The 19,451-nt window shown below is 38.1% G+C and overlaps 1 protein-coding gene across 2 annotated transcripts in view; it reads left to right on the top strand.

Moving 5' to 3' along the window:
- The window catches only part of LOC149071044 (uncharacterized), a 61,973-nt gene extending 43,957 nt beyond the window's left edge, over positions 1-18,016 (top strand). For both annotated transcript variants that reach the window (XM_089248425.1, XM_089248424.1), the window contains 11 exons: positions 377-447; positions 2,155-2,188; positions 4,257-4,295; positions 6,266-6,328; positions 9,454-9,527; positions 10,674-10,729; positions 10,958-11,872; positions 12,246-12,431; positions 12,607-12,783; positions 16,444-16,510; positions 17,793-18,016. In XM_089248425.1, the coding sequence (XP_089104551.1) occupies positions 377-447; positions 2,155-2,188; positions 4,257-4,295; positions 6,266-6,328; positions 9,454-9,527; positions 10,674-10,729; positions 10,958-11,872; positions 12,246-12,431; positions 12,607-12,783; positions 16,444-16,510; positions 17,793-17,796 (1,686 nt within the window). In that variant the 3' untranslated portion in view covers positions 17,797-18,016. The remainder of the gene's footprint in view (positions 1-376; positions 448-2,154; positions 2,189-4,256; positions 4,296-6,265; positions 6,329-9,453; positions 9,528-10,673; positions 10,730-10,957; positions 11,873-12,245; positions 12,432-12,606; positions 12,784-16,443; positions 16,511-17,792) is intronic.
- Positions 18,017-19,451: the final 1,435 nt, after the last annotated feature.

Here is a 19,451-nt window from a genome sequence, read left to right as displayed (position 1 = left end):
TAGGTGTCTCTGTCTTGCTACTACTATACCACACATGTACCTCGTCCATATTCCTTTATACATTACATTTATTGGACATGTACCTCTGTCTTGCTGTTCAAAATGGGCCTAGAATTGATATGCAGTTTAACTCTCTTCACACTGGGGTGAAAGAAAGAGACTGAAAGTTAGTACTGGCTGTAGACGGGAACCTGAAGAAATGAAATTGTCAAGATGTGCCCTGAAACAAACATAGCCCCTTTTTTGGAACAAACCGAGTATCATATGAAACTTAATTGATTAAAATTAATTTCATGAGCTATTTCTTTATTCTCATTCATAATGTAGTTTTTCTCACCATGAATTCGTATCACTCAACACGTTTTCTATTTTCTAGCAAAAAGAGAAGATTTATAACCATTTATTCCAGAGGGTGAAGGAAATGAAGATACTGTATAGAGATTTCTTGTGAGTATAAGCAATCCGCACCTCAGGTTGTATGTATGTAGATGATAGTCTACATAATTGTTTCTCAACGTTGGCAATATTGCCCCCCTGGTGGGCGAGGGAATGGTCCGGGGAAGGGATAGAAGCTACTTGTTTAACATAGGATCCTATGGGTTTGCTTGAGTAGTGGGGACGATGAGAGAAAAAAATTTAAGAAGAAGGGAGACGATGGAACAAAAAGTTAGGGAAACTGATCTACATCATAGCTGCCAAAGTCACCCGGATTTCTCGGGAGGTTCCAGAATTTTGACTCCATCTCCTGGACACCCAAAAAATTCTTATACTTCCCAAATGTGAATTGAGATATGAGATAGTAAAATATCCTTTTGGAGAAAAAGTCATTACCAATGAATTCACCTGGAAAAAGACTTGCTTTTGTTTCTAATCCCTGAAATGATGTCATAAGCATAATGTAAATTGTTGTCATTGCATGAAATCACAAAAAAAAATTTCATTTTCAGGGCAAAAGCCAAAACTTGTCAAACAGCAAGTTCCACCTTTTATTATATGAAATTTGCAAGAGGACTTGTATATGCTTTGACCATATGCCTCACGTCCTGTTTCAAGCCCAATGGCGATTTTTTTTTTTTTTTTTTTTTTTTTTTTTGGCATGATTTGATTTGAAAGCAGTAATGGCATGTAATTCAATTTGCAATATTGAAGACTTTCACTAATCTGTGATGGCTTGCACAATGTCACCTTTTTGCAAATTACAAAAAGTTCCCTACAATTTTACTTTCAGTAATGAAAAGTTCCTAAATTGTTATACAAAAGTACTTTTTATATCTATTTTTGTATGAATTTGGATCTGCATGAAAACCTTCCTACTTCTCACTCTTCAAAATTGGCAGCTATGGTCTACATTATAGCATGTATATAGCATAGCTGCCAAGTTCCCAGAATTTTTACTCCATCTCCCGGACTCTGGAAAAATTCTTATATCTCCCGAATTTTGCACATGATTGTAAAAAATCCTTACATTCAGGGGAAAAAATTATTCCCCAAGAATTTACCTAAAAAAACAGCTTCATAAGTGTTGTATAAATTGTCACCATTTCGTCAAATCACAAAAAATATTTCATTTTTGGGGAGAAAACACAAAATCCACCAATCAGCAAGCATTAATCCGGCCTTTTGGAATCCAAAATTGGCATGATCACTTGTATCTGCTTTATCCATATATCCCGTTTGGGGCCCGACAGATATTTTGGTTTGCGAGATTTAATTTTTGAGAGGTAATTTAACCCAAGAACTTTAACCTACTGATTAGCCATGAATGGTGATGTCTTGCATAGTGTCACGGTTTTTGCAACGGGAAAATATCTTTGATATTTCTTTTTTACTAATGAAAAATCCCTAAAATGTTTTAAAAAATCCCTTTTACATTTATTTTTGTATAAAATTTGGATCTGTAAGAAAACCTCCCTAATTCTGCCTCTCCAAAGTTGGCAGCTATGATATAGATTTTATTTCTCGCCAAAAATAAATTAGAATTACCAGATAATGTTCATTTTGCTGAAAGCAATAGGAAAAGAAATCCATCTCCTTTTCACACATAACAAATTTTCCATTCTCAGATTTGCAAAAACATTTATGCCGATTGTGTGGAAAATTATTGTTTTTGTATTTACTTGTCTAATACAATCTTTTCATTTTGTATGGAAGTAGAACACTGAAGAGAGATCACGAGGAGAATCTGAAGGTGAGCATAATTGCTTATGAGTGCAATCGGTTTGTAATGTGTGTGTTTTATCAATGCCCAGTGTCTGCAGGGTCTTTGTCAGGTTATATTATTCTGCATTGGAAAAATTAGTCCAATCAGTGCTATCTCCTTTTAATATTGTCTTGAATTTTTAAATGGTTCAGGGAGAGGTGTGTGTGGAGATTTTTGATGCTCTAAGAAGCTGCTGTGGCAAAAAGAAACAATGAAAATGCCTGATAAAGCAAAACTTGTATAACGATACTGTCTATAACGATAAACCTGCTTTATCAACACAACATTGAACAATATTTTCTTTGATCCTTGCAGAATTCCTATCCAATAAGTACAGCAAATGTTTAAACTGTCTAAAACGATAACCTGCTTATAACAATATTTTTCCTAAGTTCCAGGATTTTCATGATGGGGGAGCAAATATGATTTTCCTGCCCAGGGCAGTTGCCCTCCCTATTTCCCCCTTTCCCTCTAGATCCAGCCCTGTTCAGATCCAGCCCTGTTCAGATGTCCAAAATATTGACTTTTTAAATGACATTAACATTGGTAGCCAAAGTGCAGATAAGTGAGATAGAAAAATATATTTAAGCAGATACGAGAACTACGAAATATTTTCCCCTTGCTTATGATGGTATTTCACTCACATATTGATATTGCTACAAAATTTCTGTAAATAGTTTATTTATTGGGTTAATTTACCCCTTGTAAATAATGAAAATAGCATTTGTGCACTGTGAAACCCGTCAACTATATATATATATATGTGTGCAAAATAATGCATTTCTTGCGAACTGCTCCAAGCTGGCGACCAAAACTTTGCCAGTTTTTGGGGCCACGTGAATGTTTTGACGATGTAGTAAAAGCTTGTGGGAAGAGCGAAAAAACATAGAGATTTCAATGTTTCTTTATGTGTGCATAAAGTTACCAAGAAAGAAAACGAGTACAAGAGAGGAAACTATATTGAGGTGTATTGTTCTGTGAATAAATATTTTTGACATCCTGCATTTTATCTCTGTGCTTTTATTCATTTCCAGGTCCTGAAGAAAGATAATCCGTAATAATAGTATATTATTTTAATATTTTGTTAGTTCTATGTAGAGCTGCACTTTACTTCACTATCAAAACATCTTCAAGCTACAATGTAGATTGCTATAGATCAGCAAATCTGTTTCAGCAGGCAAATATGTAGAGATGGATAATTTTTTCTGCTCGCGATACATCAAATCGATAGACTTTCTGGATATTATACTGAGGTAAACTGAGCAGGGGAAAAGTATTGTTTGCTCCACCAGGAATCAAACCCAGGACCTCTTACAAATCGGCAAGTGCACTGATCATTATATCACACAGACAATCTTCTTTTTTTTTCTTTGAAACGCACATTAGAGTGCACATTTATACTTGCTGAGTAGAGACAGTGCAGCCTCTCTTAACTTCAAAAAATGAGTTTTGGGTGGCAGCAGTAGAGATAGGTGATTTTTCTCTTCCCACAATACAGCAAATCAATCAATTTGAAGAGAGGCTGCAATTTCTCTACTCAGCAAATTTCGCTAATGTGTGTGTGTTTTGAAGGGGGGCAATATTGTCTCTCTAGGGTGTAATGGTCAGTGTGTTTGTGGTTTGCGAGAGGTCCTGGGCTCGATTCACGGTGGAGATAACACTTTTCTCCCAAGTTTACCTTGGCATAATATCCAAAAAGTCTATTGATTTGAGACAAATATATTTATGCGGTTGACATCGTGATAAAAATTATCAATGCAGTTAAGAACAGACATGCATTCTTCTCAATTATCTCAAACATATAAAAAAATGCAGTAAAACCCCTCTTAACAAATACCACTCAGATGCTGTCCCTCTTTACAGCCAAATAATTTCCCCTTGTATAAATGTATGACCCCATTTCAAACCCCTGATTAACAGTCACCCCTCTATTACAGATGAATCATTTTGTCCTGCTTGTTTCCACAAAAGAGAGGTTTTACTGTTGTTTTGTTTTCTGTTTTGTATTATGTTATGTACATGTGAGAATATTAACTTAATACTTCATGTTTTGTAGAAAATATCAGAGCTGGAAGCTGCCTTGGAAAGCGAAAAGGTAAATAAATTTTTGTTTTGTTTGGCATTTGTGTTCATCATAAAAGTAATTTGTCCTAATACAGTGAAATGCCTGTATAACGTACTCAAAGTACAACGTCCATGCATACGACCCAGGTTCTGATCCGGAATGACTAGAGCGCTAGACTTGGTCTTCTTTCCGCCCGGAATCTATGGGTAATGTTACAAAGGACTGGAAAAATGTTATAGAGCATTTATCATTATAGATATAATACATTAACACTATGAAAAGTGTATCGGGACCTCAAAGTAGTATCGTTATTTTAGGCAATTATCATTGTAGAGGGTATTGTTTTAATCATTTCAAAGGATTGTCGCTGTATTTCAATTAACTTTTTAAGCAGCATTGACAAGATATCTTGACCCCCTTAGAAGCCTCTCATTTTATCATTGACAAGCCCAGATATTTTGTTAAGTTTATTCCTCGATGCATAGGCGGAGATAGACTTGGAAGTCTGGGGGGTGGGGGGGATGAAGATGATGTCAATTCATATATACATTAGATCAGTTGACTCCACCTTTGATGCTGGGGGGCATTGCCCACCCCCATTCCTCGATGGAACATATTTCTCTATACCTCACTCAACCCCCCCCCCCCCCCGCCCTCCCCTCCGCCTTTAGTTTGCACCTGCTGAGAATCGGAAGATAGCTTACTGCTTTGAAAAAAGATATAGCATTTTGAAGGGGGAGGGGTTTAGTGATTTCTGCTTTGCCGCTCAGAGTTAAAAAACAAATATTGTGAACTATTTGGCAAATGTGCAATACATCAGTGTGCTAATTTTACAGCACAGCAACACATTATTGAAATACAATAAACATGTTGGGGGTACATTGAGAAGCTATCCATACTTAGAATGAGACAATCATAAGTATTTTCTATGGGGATTGTATAATATTTTATCATGTATGTATAGTTTTCAGTTTTTATAATTCCATTTTTAATTGGGTTGCTGTGTTTTAGAAATATATGACATCCACATTTTTGTATGGGATCTTTTTCTCAGCCAAAGCGCTGTGGTGTGCCTTTTCGAACACCCAGGGCAAACTTTTCCTTGTTGAGGCCCTTCTTGAGAGGGTTATTAGTATGCAAAATAAGTGTAAATTTTTTCAGCCCTCCCCCCATTCAGCTTGGGGGCCCTGGGGCAATGCCCTAGTTGACCCAGCCTAGTTATGGCCCTTCTCAGTCACCTCGTTAGGTATTTTGCCTGTTGTGGCCTTGTATTTGTATTATATTCGGTTTACTCTATCCCCGTTATTAGTGTAGATTGTAAATGTCCTCATAGACAGTTGCCACAGCTGTTGAGATCATGTGTTTCAGAGTCGATAGTATATAAATAGGCACCACCCAGAATGGCAACTCAACGAAGATGATGCCAATTTAATTTTTCCTCAAAGTCGGTATTTCACGTCACTGCCATACACAATCTGTGTTGGACAGGCTACTCAAAATGTGATGCTGACGAGTTGGCCGCTGAGAAATTTTGCCCCAGATGAAGTTTTTGGTCCCTTGACTTCCCATGAGTTTAAAGGAGCATAAACATATAGTCTCAGCTGTCATGGTTAGTGTTTATATAGATACATTCCAGTGTATTTTAGGAAAATTGGATAATCCCATCAATATCTATCTGTATGTTGACCAAATGTTTGCTCGCTGAGCATTTATAATTTTTTTCCCAAGAAAACTTAAGTTATATTATGTATTGATATAATTTATTGCATTAATCTGTGATACTCGTTCTCCTATGAATTGTTAGAAGTGTGTTTCCCCACTCTGTGTGATTTGTATCATATATTTGGTGTGAATTTTGAGCATTCAAAACTGTCATAGTGACTGAGATTAGCCTAAATCGCTGCATTAATTTCCATTCGATTGATATTCCATTGGTTGCTTCACGATTAAAACTTGTACCCTTTTGGTTGCTTATCGTTGTGCTTTCGCTGTTATTACAGAATATTCAAGCTGAAGCTCAGAAAAATTTTGAACAACTGGAAATGGAAGTTGCTTGCTTGAAGGTAATGCCAATTATTTTTCTTTTAAATATGTCACTTAGCAATTTTATATCATACTAGGGGGGGGGGGCTCTGCGCCCCTACCGCCTTTGGCGGCCAACCCCCTCCCCCCACTTCTCTTCACAACATATCTTGTTTATTTCGTCCCACTTCATCAGCGTGCTATGGAAAGGGACGTGTTAAAGCACCAGCTTACTGAAGAAGCAAATTTCAATAAAAATAATAATAAAACAACAAAAAACAAATGAGATTCATCAAGTACCCCCAGAAAACTTCGCCATGGGGGTCCCCAGATTCAATTCGCTGAATTTTAGTGGCCCCCCCCCCCCCCACACTGGATATATCTTGGGCTACCGATGTGTTGCAAATTTTACAATGTTAAACAACAAAAATCAATGAGATACATCCAGGGGCACCGAATTAGAACCTGTCAACATTTCCATGGAGCCCTGACCTGGAAGTTTGTCGGACACACCCCTGTGAGGGGCCATGAAAATTTTTCATTTTTATCAATTTTACAACAAATAAAATCCAGGGCCCCACATCCAGTAGCGGGGCCACAATATGCAGATTTTTAGTGGGGAATCCAGACTGGATTTATCTCGGGCTTCCGCTGTTGCAAATTCTACAACAGAAAAGAATGAGATTCATCCAGGGCCCCCAAAATGAAACTTGTAAACATGGGGCCCCGACTTGGAAGCTTGTCGGTCATCCCCCAGTGCGAGTGCCATGAAAATTTTTCATTTGTATTCGTTTTACCAGCGAATAAAATCCAGGGGCCCCAACCAATTACTCGGGACACCAATTCGCATACTTTTAGTGGGGCGCCAGAATGGCTTTATCTCGGGCTTCCGCTGTTGCAAATTCTACAACAGAAAAGAATGAGATTCATCCAGGGCCCCCAAAATGAAACCTGTAAACATGGGGGCCCCCAACTTGGAAGCTTTTCGGTCATCCCCCGGTGCGAGTGCCATGAAAAATTTTCATTTGTATTAGTTTCACCAATGAATAAAATCCAGGCCCACCCATGCAACTACCCGTGACTGAATTCACAAATTTTATGGGCCCCCAGACTGGATATATCTTTTGCTTCCGCTATCGCAAATTTTTCAACGTTAAAGCAGCAAGAAAACAATGAGATCCACCAAGGCCCCTGGAAATTGAAACTTTTAACTTATAAGTGCAATCCCCCCCCCCCGGGTACTCCGACCCTGTGTGTTGGGAGCATTGCTGTTGTACGTATATTATACATATACATACCTCTCGGCATGACCCCCCCACAAGGGCAGGGCTGGCAGGGGTCTCAACGATTCGTATCACTTTTTGATTGTTCACACTATAAATTAACCACAGAGGGGCCCCTGGAAAGCTGGTTTGAGGGCTCACCATCTAAATTCCAGCCTAAGGGCCCTGCTGTAGGATGTAGGAGCCTCTCGGTACATGCACATAACATGGTCCCGATGGGTGAAATGGGTCCCGATATATGCTAGAGTTAAATGAATACTTGACCCAAAATCGTAACCGACTTCCGTAACACAAAAACGTAACAGATTTCTGTCACCCATTTCCGTAACATAAAATCGTCACTAATTTCGGTTGCTTAGAAACAGGTCCTTTTCGAGTTTGTGATTTTATATTATAGTGTAGATTATACCTAATTAGTCTTTAAATAATGAGTTGTGCAGATGTGTGAGCATTGTGAGATGGGCTCTCACCGTGAGGACCCTGATTTGATTCCTCAACAGACTTACAACTGTACAAATATTCAGTCATCACACTTCACTCACAATTTTGCAATGTAGACATGGCAGCACTAAAATTTCATACACCACACCAAATATACACTCGGTCAGGGTTTAAGATAGATAAAAAATTCCTTTCGCAAAAAAAGCGAAAATGGGGAGAAAAGCTTTAGCAAAGTGCTACAATGCTAATGTAATGATTGATGGTTGGATATCTACTTGTTCCGTACCTCCTGTATGCATTTTTGTGAAAGTGGCCACCACTTCTTTCGCATTCTAAGATTTTTTTTTGCATTTTGCGCAAAATGCGACTAGCTTAAACCCTAATCAGAGTGTTAAGTACAAACACACTTTTGATGCACCACACTCTGTAGTAAATTGCCCACGGCGAGGCGATAGACCTGGTGTCTAATGCTTGCATTTGAAAGAAAGTCTTTAAGAAAATGAGGAAAATCAAGTTTGTTTCTGGAAAGATTTTTTTAAATGCAAAAATTTAAATGAACAAAGAAATCTATTATTGCATGTTGACTGAAATCGAAATATAAGTACTGTAAATACAATGATAGCACCTCTGCTGCTTTAACACCATGTGCTAGTGTTGTTAGAATAGCATGTTAGTTACACCTTGACTTTGCTTCAGAGTAAATAGACTTCTCTTCCTTTATGCATGTGTAGTAACACGAAGCGCAGAAGGATACTTATTGAATGCTCAAGTGCATACAACGTAAACTGCGATATTTTGCCCTCCCATTAAAGAACCACATTGTAGAATTTGCTTCGGAACAATTGTCCACGTTTTTCAGCGATAGTTGCATTTTAGATTGAGTGTACTTCCTTGAAAGCTTTTAACCATCTTGCAAGTGGAGAAAGACACCCCTCAAGTCTCTCGGAGTCATTGGTGACATTCTAGTAGTCTAATGGAACTCTATGTTACGTCTCCCACATTAAATTTTTATACAGCTTTACTGCTACTGTTTTGGAAATGTAGAAAACTCTGTAGAGATATGTAGAAAGAACATTTAAAAATGCAGAAAACATTGTGGTTCAAACCTTAGCAGAATTCTTGGTCACAATAGTCTTCATTTTTGTCATTTTTGAGTTTGAAATTTGAAGTGTTTTGCCCTGGGGCAGTGTAAGTATGCAGTGTAAACGACATTACATGACATCATTGTGTGTTATTTTTACAGCAGTGTTTCCACTATTTGTTTTTTAAATCCCTTGAATAATGAAGTATTCAACTATTGTTATTCCATTCAGAACGTTCTAAATTGGAGTTGAACAAAAATCTAATCCAGGTAATGGTTTTGTCAACATTATTTTTTGTACTGGATCAGTGATTTCATTCCTTTTTTGAAACGAAAACTCTTGCGATTCATTTAATTTCAGGAACATCTGGAGCAGAAAAAAGAGAAACTTTTGGAGAAGGACAAGATAATAAATAAACATTATGCTGATCTACAGTAAGTAGCATTCGATATATGATAGATATCCAAGATTCTCTGTTGCATGAAATGTGCCTATTGTAGAAAAATTTTTGTGATTGCCGAAGATGATTTTGTTTATGCAAATTCTATGGCCAACCATCAGCATGTGAAGGTTTTCCACAGAAATTATTGATAATGGTGAAAAATATTTGATTAGATTGAGAAATCTTCGTGTATCCGTTGCATTACTCTGAAAGAAAACATTTCTGGATGTAAATGAAGACTTATCGCCCAATTTCGGTGTGGTGTAGGCAGAGACACAAGATTATGTTTCCAATCCGAAACAAAATGAATAAGTAGCAATATTTAAAGTCTTGAGAAAGTGGGTTCATAAAAATGATTTTCAGGGGTGGGGGCAGTTCAGATTTTTCAAATTTATATTTTTGTAAGACATTCAAAAATTTCTTTAGAATGGGAATCTCTTCCATATGCATTAGGAAATGCTAAATGACAGCGAGAGAGCACAATCATGGAAGATGAGTGTTATGTGCAATATATATTGGAGTGGTAAAATTTCTGGCCTTGATGTTGACATGTATGTAGCACATGGGGATAAGAGGGGAGGGAGTCAGCAAAGTCCTTGCTTCCAATTTTCATTTGATTATAGTAATTTCACTAATAAATATTGAGGGTGAGGAGGGTCTGCAAAGTCAGTGGGTTGAGTTAAAGGGGTTCTGCGGTTAGTGAGATATTATGAACTATTGAAGTACACATGACGCCCACAAGCTTGTTCAAAGGTGGGACTGACAGGACATTAGCCCTGGGGCAATTCTCATCACTTTTTTTCGTCACTAGTCTTCACTAGTCTTTTCACACTAAATTCAGTATATGGGGGTGGGGGACCCAGTGAAAAATCATAGCCTAGAGGTGCATCTGCTGGAAGTGGGGGCACAATATAACCCACATTAGGTCATCAGATTATCTGAAGCTTTAACTTATGAGGAGGCATTGTTTACTTGTTTTTTTTTCTTCTGTCAGTGTGATCTCTAACTGTGGTTCCGAGTTGATAGTGTGAATAGAAATCATCTCATTATTCAGAGGATTTTCGTAAATATTGGAAATTTTTCCATCTGCTGAATGAGTATTGTGTGTATCTTAAAATGTGTTTTTGTCTCGTTTTAGAGCTGCTCAGAAAGTGCTTAATGCGAAGAGTATCACAGAAGATAAAATGGCTCAGAGTGAGTTATGCATTTTACATTGCCTCATTTTAACATGCATTTTGGTATGATGAGATGAGTTTTGAAATCTGAAAAAGCAAACCGATTAAATTAATAGCAAGTATGCAATATTTTGAATTGTCAATTCATCAGCACCTAAGATCATACAAAGGTTGACACGTGCAGTATATATATATATATATATATATGCGCTTTTTTCGGTTGTAATTTTTTGAAAATCTCTTCCAGCTGAGCCTTGTTTCAAGCCAGAAAAAGCTGATGTGGCAATTTCAACTGATCCAGCCACAAACCTCTGGTGCAAGGAATTGCCTGAAGTTGAATGGGTGCCAGAAGATGGAGTTGCAAAACTTTCCCTGACTTTCAAGCTCGATGGAAATTTGAGTGCAGATCCAAGTTCAAGATCTAGTGTCATGCCGATTAGAGGTATGAAGCGCAAGTTGCCTTTGCGTGATGATAAACTGCCTGAATTGAGTGATGTGCCTGAGAAGAAAGTATTGGAAAATGAGCCAGACTCATCTACCATATTCTGTGAAACAACCAAGATTGATGAGACAGCATCTGATTGTGAGCCAAAATTGGATGTCAGTATGAAGGGTTCAGATGAAAAACCCCTGTCAGTGACCAAAAAGCTATTTCTACAGAATCTCCAGAAAATGAGAGATTTTGAAATAGAAACCTTTGACGAAACGAAAGTCAAAACCCAGAAAACTTTGCTCTTCCAGTCTATGTGGGACTTGATAGTAAGCAAGGAAGAACAATTCGTGGTAGACGAGATCCTCAACCATCTTCTTACTCGCCAAGTAGACATTTCGCTCAGTGGGGAGAAACTATGTAATTTTGCTGTCAGTGAACAACTGATCGCTGCCTGCCTGGTGAAATTCATATCCAAGAAAAATCCAGAGGTGGTAGATATTTTTTTGAGCAAGGTCCTCAAGATGATAAGCAGCAAGGTGCAGCACTCTACTATGGGATATGCTTCTATGTGCATAGTCTTTTCCTTTATTTGCAAGAAAGTTACTCACATCCTGAATATGAGAGCTTTATGTTACGAGATGCTGATGCACCGCAAAGAGATTGCGGGATTCCTCATTGCATGCATATATCGTGTCAACGTGGAAGCCATTGAATTTTCAGACAGCAGAGGTGAATTCCATATTTTTCTCCTTCTAACATAGAACCTTTTTTTTTTAGTATTTCTCATTTGTATGCTCGAGGTATTGTTAAAATGCTCTCACGTCATGTTTGCTAAGTTTTTTTCTTTCTTGAGCTGTGGACAGAATGTCGCATTATGATGATTTATGAGATAAGCAACGACGCTTCAGTTATCATTCTTGAGAATCTATTTATTGTCAATACATCAAAGAGACTTGCCCCATGCTTCCCAAATCTTGTATGGGAATCCATCGTCCCAGAGAGACCAGAGCATGTGCAGTGTGCACTCACTTTGACGTGATCTAAATAAACATTCGTGTTTTAATCGTGATCTTTTTGTTCATTAGTAATTGTTCTATTACAGTGGCACGTGTTTGGTTGGAAAGAGTGATTTGGCACATTCTCAGCAGGAAACCGTCTGGTATATCTGAGGAGAAGTGGAAGGAAACCGCATCTGTTCACCGTGAGAATGCCCAGTTCCGCGACATGTCACATGAATCTCCGGATTGCTTATTGCGAGAGATCATGTCCGCCATCAAGAAACACAAGAGTAAGTGGAAATCTGCTTTGTTTAAAATCCCAGAATCAAAACCGAAAATCTTCAAAATTGCCGCTAACATTTATAGAGTGCAACCTTTATTTGAAAATAATTCTTTTTACCAATTCTAACCTTATTTACATATTGGGTTGATGTGTATTTGTTTTTTCCCCATTCTGGCATGCAGGGGCTTCTCTCATGGACCTGGTAGAAGATTTCGGTAATGCCCTGAAGCTTTTGGCATCTTACGAGGGCAAAGAGTGGATGGACACTGTGATGGCAAAGCATTTTGCCGCTTACAAGAGCAGCATAAGGAAGCCCGAACAGCATAGAAACATCTTGCAGCTGTTGGAAAAATTAGACTGTGAGCACTTTGGTACTTTTTCCCTTTCCTTGTTGTTCAGCAGTTGAATGGTGTGATTTCTTTATTTGTCTCTCATATACAGGGCGCATGGCATTTTACTGGCGAACCATTGATCTTAGGCATACTTCCAATTAGAAAAAGTATCCAAATAATGTGTAGTACTCAAATATATGCTAATCATGTGTTGCAAGGGTATTTTTTATAGTTAGAGTAGCAATGATAACTTTTTATAGGAACACCCTGTGCTCAAAAATCCAATTAGAAATTTGTTGCCCTGTCTGTCCTGATGCCAAAAAAATTTTAAAAGCCATGTTTTTAAGTGTTATAACATCACTAAAAAACATGGGGAAAGAAACGATACTAAATGCGGTTGAACTATTTTACCCGCATTTAATTTTGTCTTTCCCAGCTTCCCTCTGTTTTTTTAATTTGAATGGTTTCAGTGAATGTTGCGGTTAGAAACATAGAAATTTTTTTGTTTGCATCAGGAGAAACATGGCAACAACTTTCTGATTGGACTTTCGAGCACAGGGTGTCTGTATAAAAAGCTAACATTGTTATTTTAATAACTATACAACCCCTAGCAACACGAATGACATATCTGAGTACTACACACTATTTGGATACTTTTTCTAATCGGAAGTATGCTTCTAGGGTCAATGGTTGGCCAATAAAATGTCATGTACCCTGATACCTAAGCACCCTGTATAGTTACACGTCCATGGATCCATTCCATGGGAACATGCTGAGCAAGTAAGCATATGTGGACAAAATTCAAATCCATGCGAAATCTCATTTATTCTTGTTCACCAAAAGTGGCATCTATGCCGTTAACATTTACGGATGTGGTTGACATATACATACTGTGAAACTACTTTATAACTATACCTTCCCCTATGCATATGCACCAGAACCCAAGGGCTGAGGCCATTCAAGCTCTTTCCCCCCCCCCCCCAATAATTAATGAATATACAGTGCACCACATCCATCCTCCTCTCGAGTATGCATTTGAGTCCTGTATATGCGAGACGACTGGCAACTTTCAGCCCCCTTCCCCCAATATTTTCTTCATGTCAGCACTTCTGCTCCTATAATGCATAATCTCTCTCTCCTGTTTCTGCACATTTCCCATGGTATTTATATACAAGGTGAAGGCTGAAATCTTTTTGCTGCAAATTACTGGCGAATTGTTGATCCTAGAGGCATACTTCCTATTAGAGAAAGTATCCAAATAACGTGTAGACTTTAGATACATCATTCATATTGCAAGGAGTTGTATAAAAAAAAAGAAGTCTTTACTTGGCCACCCTGTCTTAAAAAACCGAATTAGAAAGTTGTTGCCCTGTCTCAAGGTTAACAAAAGCTTTGAAAACGGAGGAAAGAACTAGTGGACAAGCTCATTCTGTGCTTCATATGCTACTACACCGCACACCAACTCCGGTTATATATCGCCATACGGCAATTTCCAACCAGTGGAGTTGGGTGGGAAATGAAGGCTCCATCCATCGGTGGTCACCCTAGGCTCGGTAGGTAAAGAACTTGCTTCTATTGTTCTATGCCCGGATTCGAACCCATGGACCTTGACGGTAACCTTCATAGTGGAAGACGAGCATCTTTACCACTGCGCCACTCGAGCACTTGCTTCATATGCTGTCCTTTCCTTCATTTTTAGTAATTTTTAAATTCGAATATCTCAGCAAATATTGCACTTAGAAGCGTGGAATTATTTTTATTAACCTCAAAAAAAGACAGGGCTTTTTTATTTTATTTTGATAACTACACAACCCCTTGCAATATGAATGGCATATCTGAAGTCTACTTTGATACTTTTCCAACTGGAAGTATGCTTCTAGAATTAACGGTTTGCCAGTAATTTGCGACAAAAGTACTTAAGTGTTCACACTGTATATACAGGGTGGATTTCATCTAATCTGTCAAATGAAAATATATGATAGATGAACCCATGTGGAGCATAAAATGCTACAGCAACTCTTTCTTATCTCCAACCGAGTTATTCCGAGTTATTAAATGTGTCAAGTTTGAAGAACTGAAAATTTGTGACGTTTCTGAGAGACCTGAGTACAAACTAAGCTACTAAGCTCATATTTGAAAAGAGTAGAGAAAATTCTTTAAGGTGGCACCTATTTCCATCAGGATATCTAGATTTAACGGTTAACTACAAGCATTGAGAGATTGGCAAAGTGCAAAATTGAATTGTCGCCAAAATCTGTGACTGCCAATTTACCAAACGCCCTTCTAATTACAATCAGACAAATTTAGCAAAAACTTGTCCATCCCACCCGCTTTCAAAAGCTTTCCTACAATAAACTGTATCTGTGTTACAGTTCAAGAGAAATTTAGCCTTTTGTTTCCAATGTATCATTTAAATCAGGTGTTTACAGAATTGGCGGTTACATATTTTGCTACAATTCGATTTTGCATTTTTCCAGTCTCTCAGCGCTTGTAGCTCACCATTAAATCCAGATATCCTGATGGAAATGGTGTCACCTTATAGGATATATTCTTTTTCCAAATATGTTCATATTTTGCTCGATCTTTCAGAAACTCCACAGATTTGGGTTTTTCTCTTTGTTTGATAGATTTCTCTTCCATCCACCATAACTCAAAAAGGGTGGTGTGTAGGACTTTATGCTTCTCATGGGTCTATCCCCCCCCCCCTTCATTTGGCAAATTAGATAAAATTCAAAACTTCATCCTACATATGGAATCTGTTACAACAAATTCTGTATAATTTTAGTTTCTATATTTATATTATTCTGGTCCTTTGAGTCAACGGTGAAATTTAGATTTTTGTGAGGGGAGACAGACATGATTTTAGCGCCTTCACCACTGCGGAATTCAGTGGTTTTATAAGTGTTTTATTCCTCCTTTAAATTTGCTGCACGGAAAGGTTTTACACCTGAGGCATTAGTTCCCAACTTTTGCAGAAGACAGTAGAGGCAACAATAGGATTCCATGCTGGTGATCACCTCCTCAGTCCAGATTGAGAGCGAACATGTGCTGAGAAAGAAGACAACAGCTTTGAAGCTGGAAGTTTCCTTATAAATTAGGCAGTGCCTGTGCATGCATTGTTGAAGGGATGTCGAGAAGAGGCAGCTCTTGCTGAGACAGGAATGGACAGTTCATTCAAGATTCTGATCTTATATTGCCGATTATGATTGAATGATTGACTCATGTGACTGTCATTTGATGCCTGATATAGGACATATGTTTTGTCCAACGATAGTCAATGGATTTACAACGGTGAAGTCGCTAAGGCCTGATGCTGTTGGACATGGCCTATTGTAGAAACTCTGACATCATGAATTTGTTCGAGCCATGTATGATCACAGCACTTTCTGACATGCACCAATTTGTTAAAAATTCCAGAGAGGAATGCATGTATGGTGTAGTAGTAGACTTAAGGAATGTAATTTCATTGCTAATATTAAGTTTTTCTTTTTGTGTCTGTCCATTTCTCACCTTTAAACGCCATCATAGTGTGTCAATAAATTTATATCATATTAAAGTAAGGACTGAGTCATTTGGTTCAAATGACTCGTCTGCGCTTTGGAAATTTTCTGTGTGAATGTTCTCTCACGATCCTGATATTTGGAAATGCTGTTGAGAAAGAATGAATATTTTTATTTATTTTTGCAGGTGATATGGCTGCCTACTTTGGCAAAGATATGAACGGATGCGAGAGAGAAATTCATCTCATGAAATGGTAGGATATAATATATGTGAGGATGTCCCCCATCAAGGGGTTAGCGCACCGACCTCTCGATGAGTATAAAAAAACAAGACTGCCCTTCGGATTTGGTAATGAATTATAGGTCCCAGTGTAATTAGCCCTCATGTGCAGAAAATAACCTTGGTGCGACAAAAATTATCAATGATCAGAAATTCCCTAGAGGAATGTTTACAAGATTCATGTACGGTTAAGTGGCAGTGGTTGGTAACATGGGAGGGCGATGATCTCCGTTGGAAATTGATGGTGACAAGTTACATTTTCAGGGAACATCTCTTTTAAAGTGACTGCTGACTCACTCTCTGTCTCTGCAGCCAACCGAGGTTCTACTATATGTCATAAAGCAGTGGTTCCTAAAGTGTGGCCCACAACTTCTCGGGAGAGGGGGGTTTCCAACCATCAAATAAAATTCCATTTTATCTGAGGTAGACGACTCTGCTGGGTTCCCACCAGTGATCTGCAGGACCCTACCACCGGGAGAAGAAGGTATTACTACTTAACCGAACATGCACCTCGTACACATTCTTCTGCAGAATTTCTAACGAATCTGCACATGCCAGAATGTGTGTTTGAGTGCATGCTTGGCCCTAACGTATTTATGTTGTCGAGTTGTGCGTTTTTGTGTTCATGCTGCCATCTGGCTTCCATTTTATGAAGTAAAGATGGAAATGCTTGAATTGTCGTGTTTTGTCAGCATCGTGTTTTAGGCCTGCCTGCTCTCTGCGGAGAGACTTTTTCAAATGGGAGACCGGAGCTCACACTTGTGCCTTGCGCATACTGCATAATTAATGTTTATGATAATTGGCGTTACATAAAAATACCTCATTTCTCAACATGAGCTCTCTTTTGCTTGTTTAGATATTGTCCGAGCTAAAAATAAAATAAAAGGAAGATAGAAAAAGCCAAAACAGAATTTGGGTAAAGAAAAAATATTTAAGTATCCGATTTCGGAAAAAAATTTTTGGCAGAAGTGTCTGGATTATAGATTCGTTCTCAGATTAGAGAGGCTCCACTGTATTCACTGTGTATGTGTTTTTGCTGTGACTTTAAAATGAAATCTTGGTCCAAGTTCCTTATCGGCCAATAAAAAAAAAAGAGAATCCCCCACACAACTGTTGAAGGTTATTATTATCTCGTCTCATTGATGTTAATTATCCTCATACACACGCAATTAATTTAATATTGTAGTTATAAGTAGTGTTTTTCATGGAATCACTGAAGCGTTTGATGTTATCTTGTCTTTTTTTTTCTTTTGCAGTTGAAAAGTTTCTCTCGTTATTCCACCAACCAGTGATTTAGCTAAAGGACGTTTCTTTCTTCCAGATATAAAGTATTTTATTTGTTGTTTTTCTTTTTGTTTTTTTTGTTTTTGCTTTGATTTTGTTCAATCCAGCGCTGTCAATGTTATGAAAACATATCATTCCTTGTATCATTGGTGAATAAAAGCCACACCTTACAACTTTGATATAAATTTCATCTGAACTTTGCTATACATTTTGAAATTCGAGGAGGAAGAAGGGCGAATCAAAACTGATTAAATGATGATCATTAAAGTGTTTTATACCAACGTCACAGTGTGTGTCCCTGACAAGCAGGGCCGCAACTAGAAGCAAAATTAACGATTGCCGGAGCCAGTATCCATTTTAGTGCCCTATTCCCCCAATTTTTAATGGAAAAATAGTAAACTTTCTGGTCCAGCGCCAAGGCATTCTCTTCCCCCCCCCCCCAACTCCAGTAGTTGCAGCCCTGCTGAAAAGTCATAGATATCATCTTATATATAAATGTGAAAGTATGTATGTATGTTCTTTATACAAATCTACAGTTTTAGGCCGATCGTCGCCAGATTTTGCATATATACCAAACAAGTCCGGGATTGAACCGTAGACTACTTTAAAAATTCGTCAGAGCTGGGCAAATGCCCGAAATGGGCAACAATAGTTTTGGGGCCTCAACAATCACTTTCGGAACATTTATTTTGGTTACCGTGGTTCCAAACAATGCGTTTCAGACGTGTATATGCCTTTATAATGGTTAGTCACATCTTTAATGCTGCCAGTATAACAGTTTATTCCTTTACAATGGTTTGTCACTTTTCCAATCCTCTCAGTAATTGAAGAAAACCCGGGAAGAGCCAGACATTTTTGCTTGCCAAGGGGCCATTCGAGTATTACGTCAGCATCGACGGGGGGACGGGGTTTGGATGATGCTTACATCATCAACCACCTTTTATGAAGATATTAAATATTCTTAATGGCATCTCATTCTGTGCTCCAAAAACGGAAAAAACCTTTCGATAGTTATTGGGCACGTGAACTAACATTCTACCTATTGATATAAGTCCCCTTCAGAGCCACTTTAACCATCCACCGGGCACAAGTTTTTTGTCGAATCGTTCTGAAAATGGCACGTCAAAAACACAAAATCGTTCCAAAATGGGCAGGCTTCTCTAGTAAAACATGATGCCTACCCCCCTTGCGAACAACGGTATATAATACCCCGGACAGTGTGGTGATAATAAAGATTGACATTTCGGTACCGCCCAGTCAGTAACACTTTTTCCTCTTCGGTACGAAACGTTTTCTTTCCCCTACGGTATTTGCAATACGGCACATTCAAAGGCGGTAAAAACGGAAGTCTCCTCATTGACTCCAAAAACTGATTGAAAAGAACTTGTACTCAGAATTCGGTTCATTTATTGACTTTTCATTGCTTTCAGATAAAAAATTCTTGGAGTTTCAGACCCACTCCAGTTTATATATATATTTTTTGCAGTGAAAACGAACCCTCGCTTTGAGGGAAGAAAAGTCTCCCCACCCGAAATAATCCTGCTCACGCTACTGCTCGTACATATCTGTAACATGTTCTGTAAAAAAACAGTCGGGTAAAATAAACATTTTCCATTCTTAAATTTTGATAA

This window comes from Pholcus phalangioides, unplaced genomic scaffold (genome assembly GCF_987345545.1).
Source record: "Pholcus phalangioides strain wild (caught in Gottingen) unplaced genomic scaffold, Ppha-v1.0 ptg000020l_1, whole genome shotgun sequence".
Classification (NCBI taxonomy): domain Eukaryota; kingdom Metazoa; phylum Arthropoda; class Arachnida; order Araneae; family Pholcidae; genus Pholcus; species Pholcus phalangioides.
This window is presented reverse-complemented; position numbering and strand designations above follow the sequence as displayed.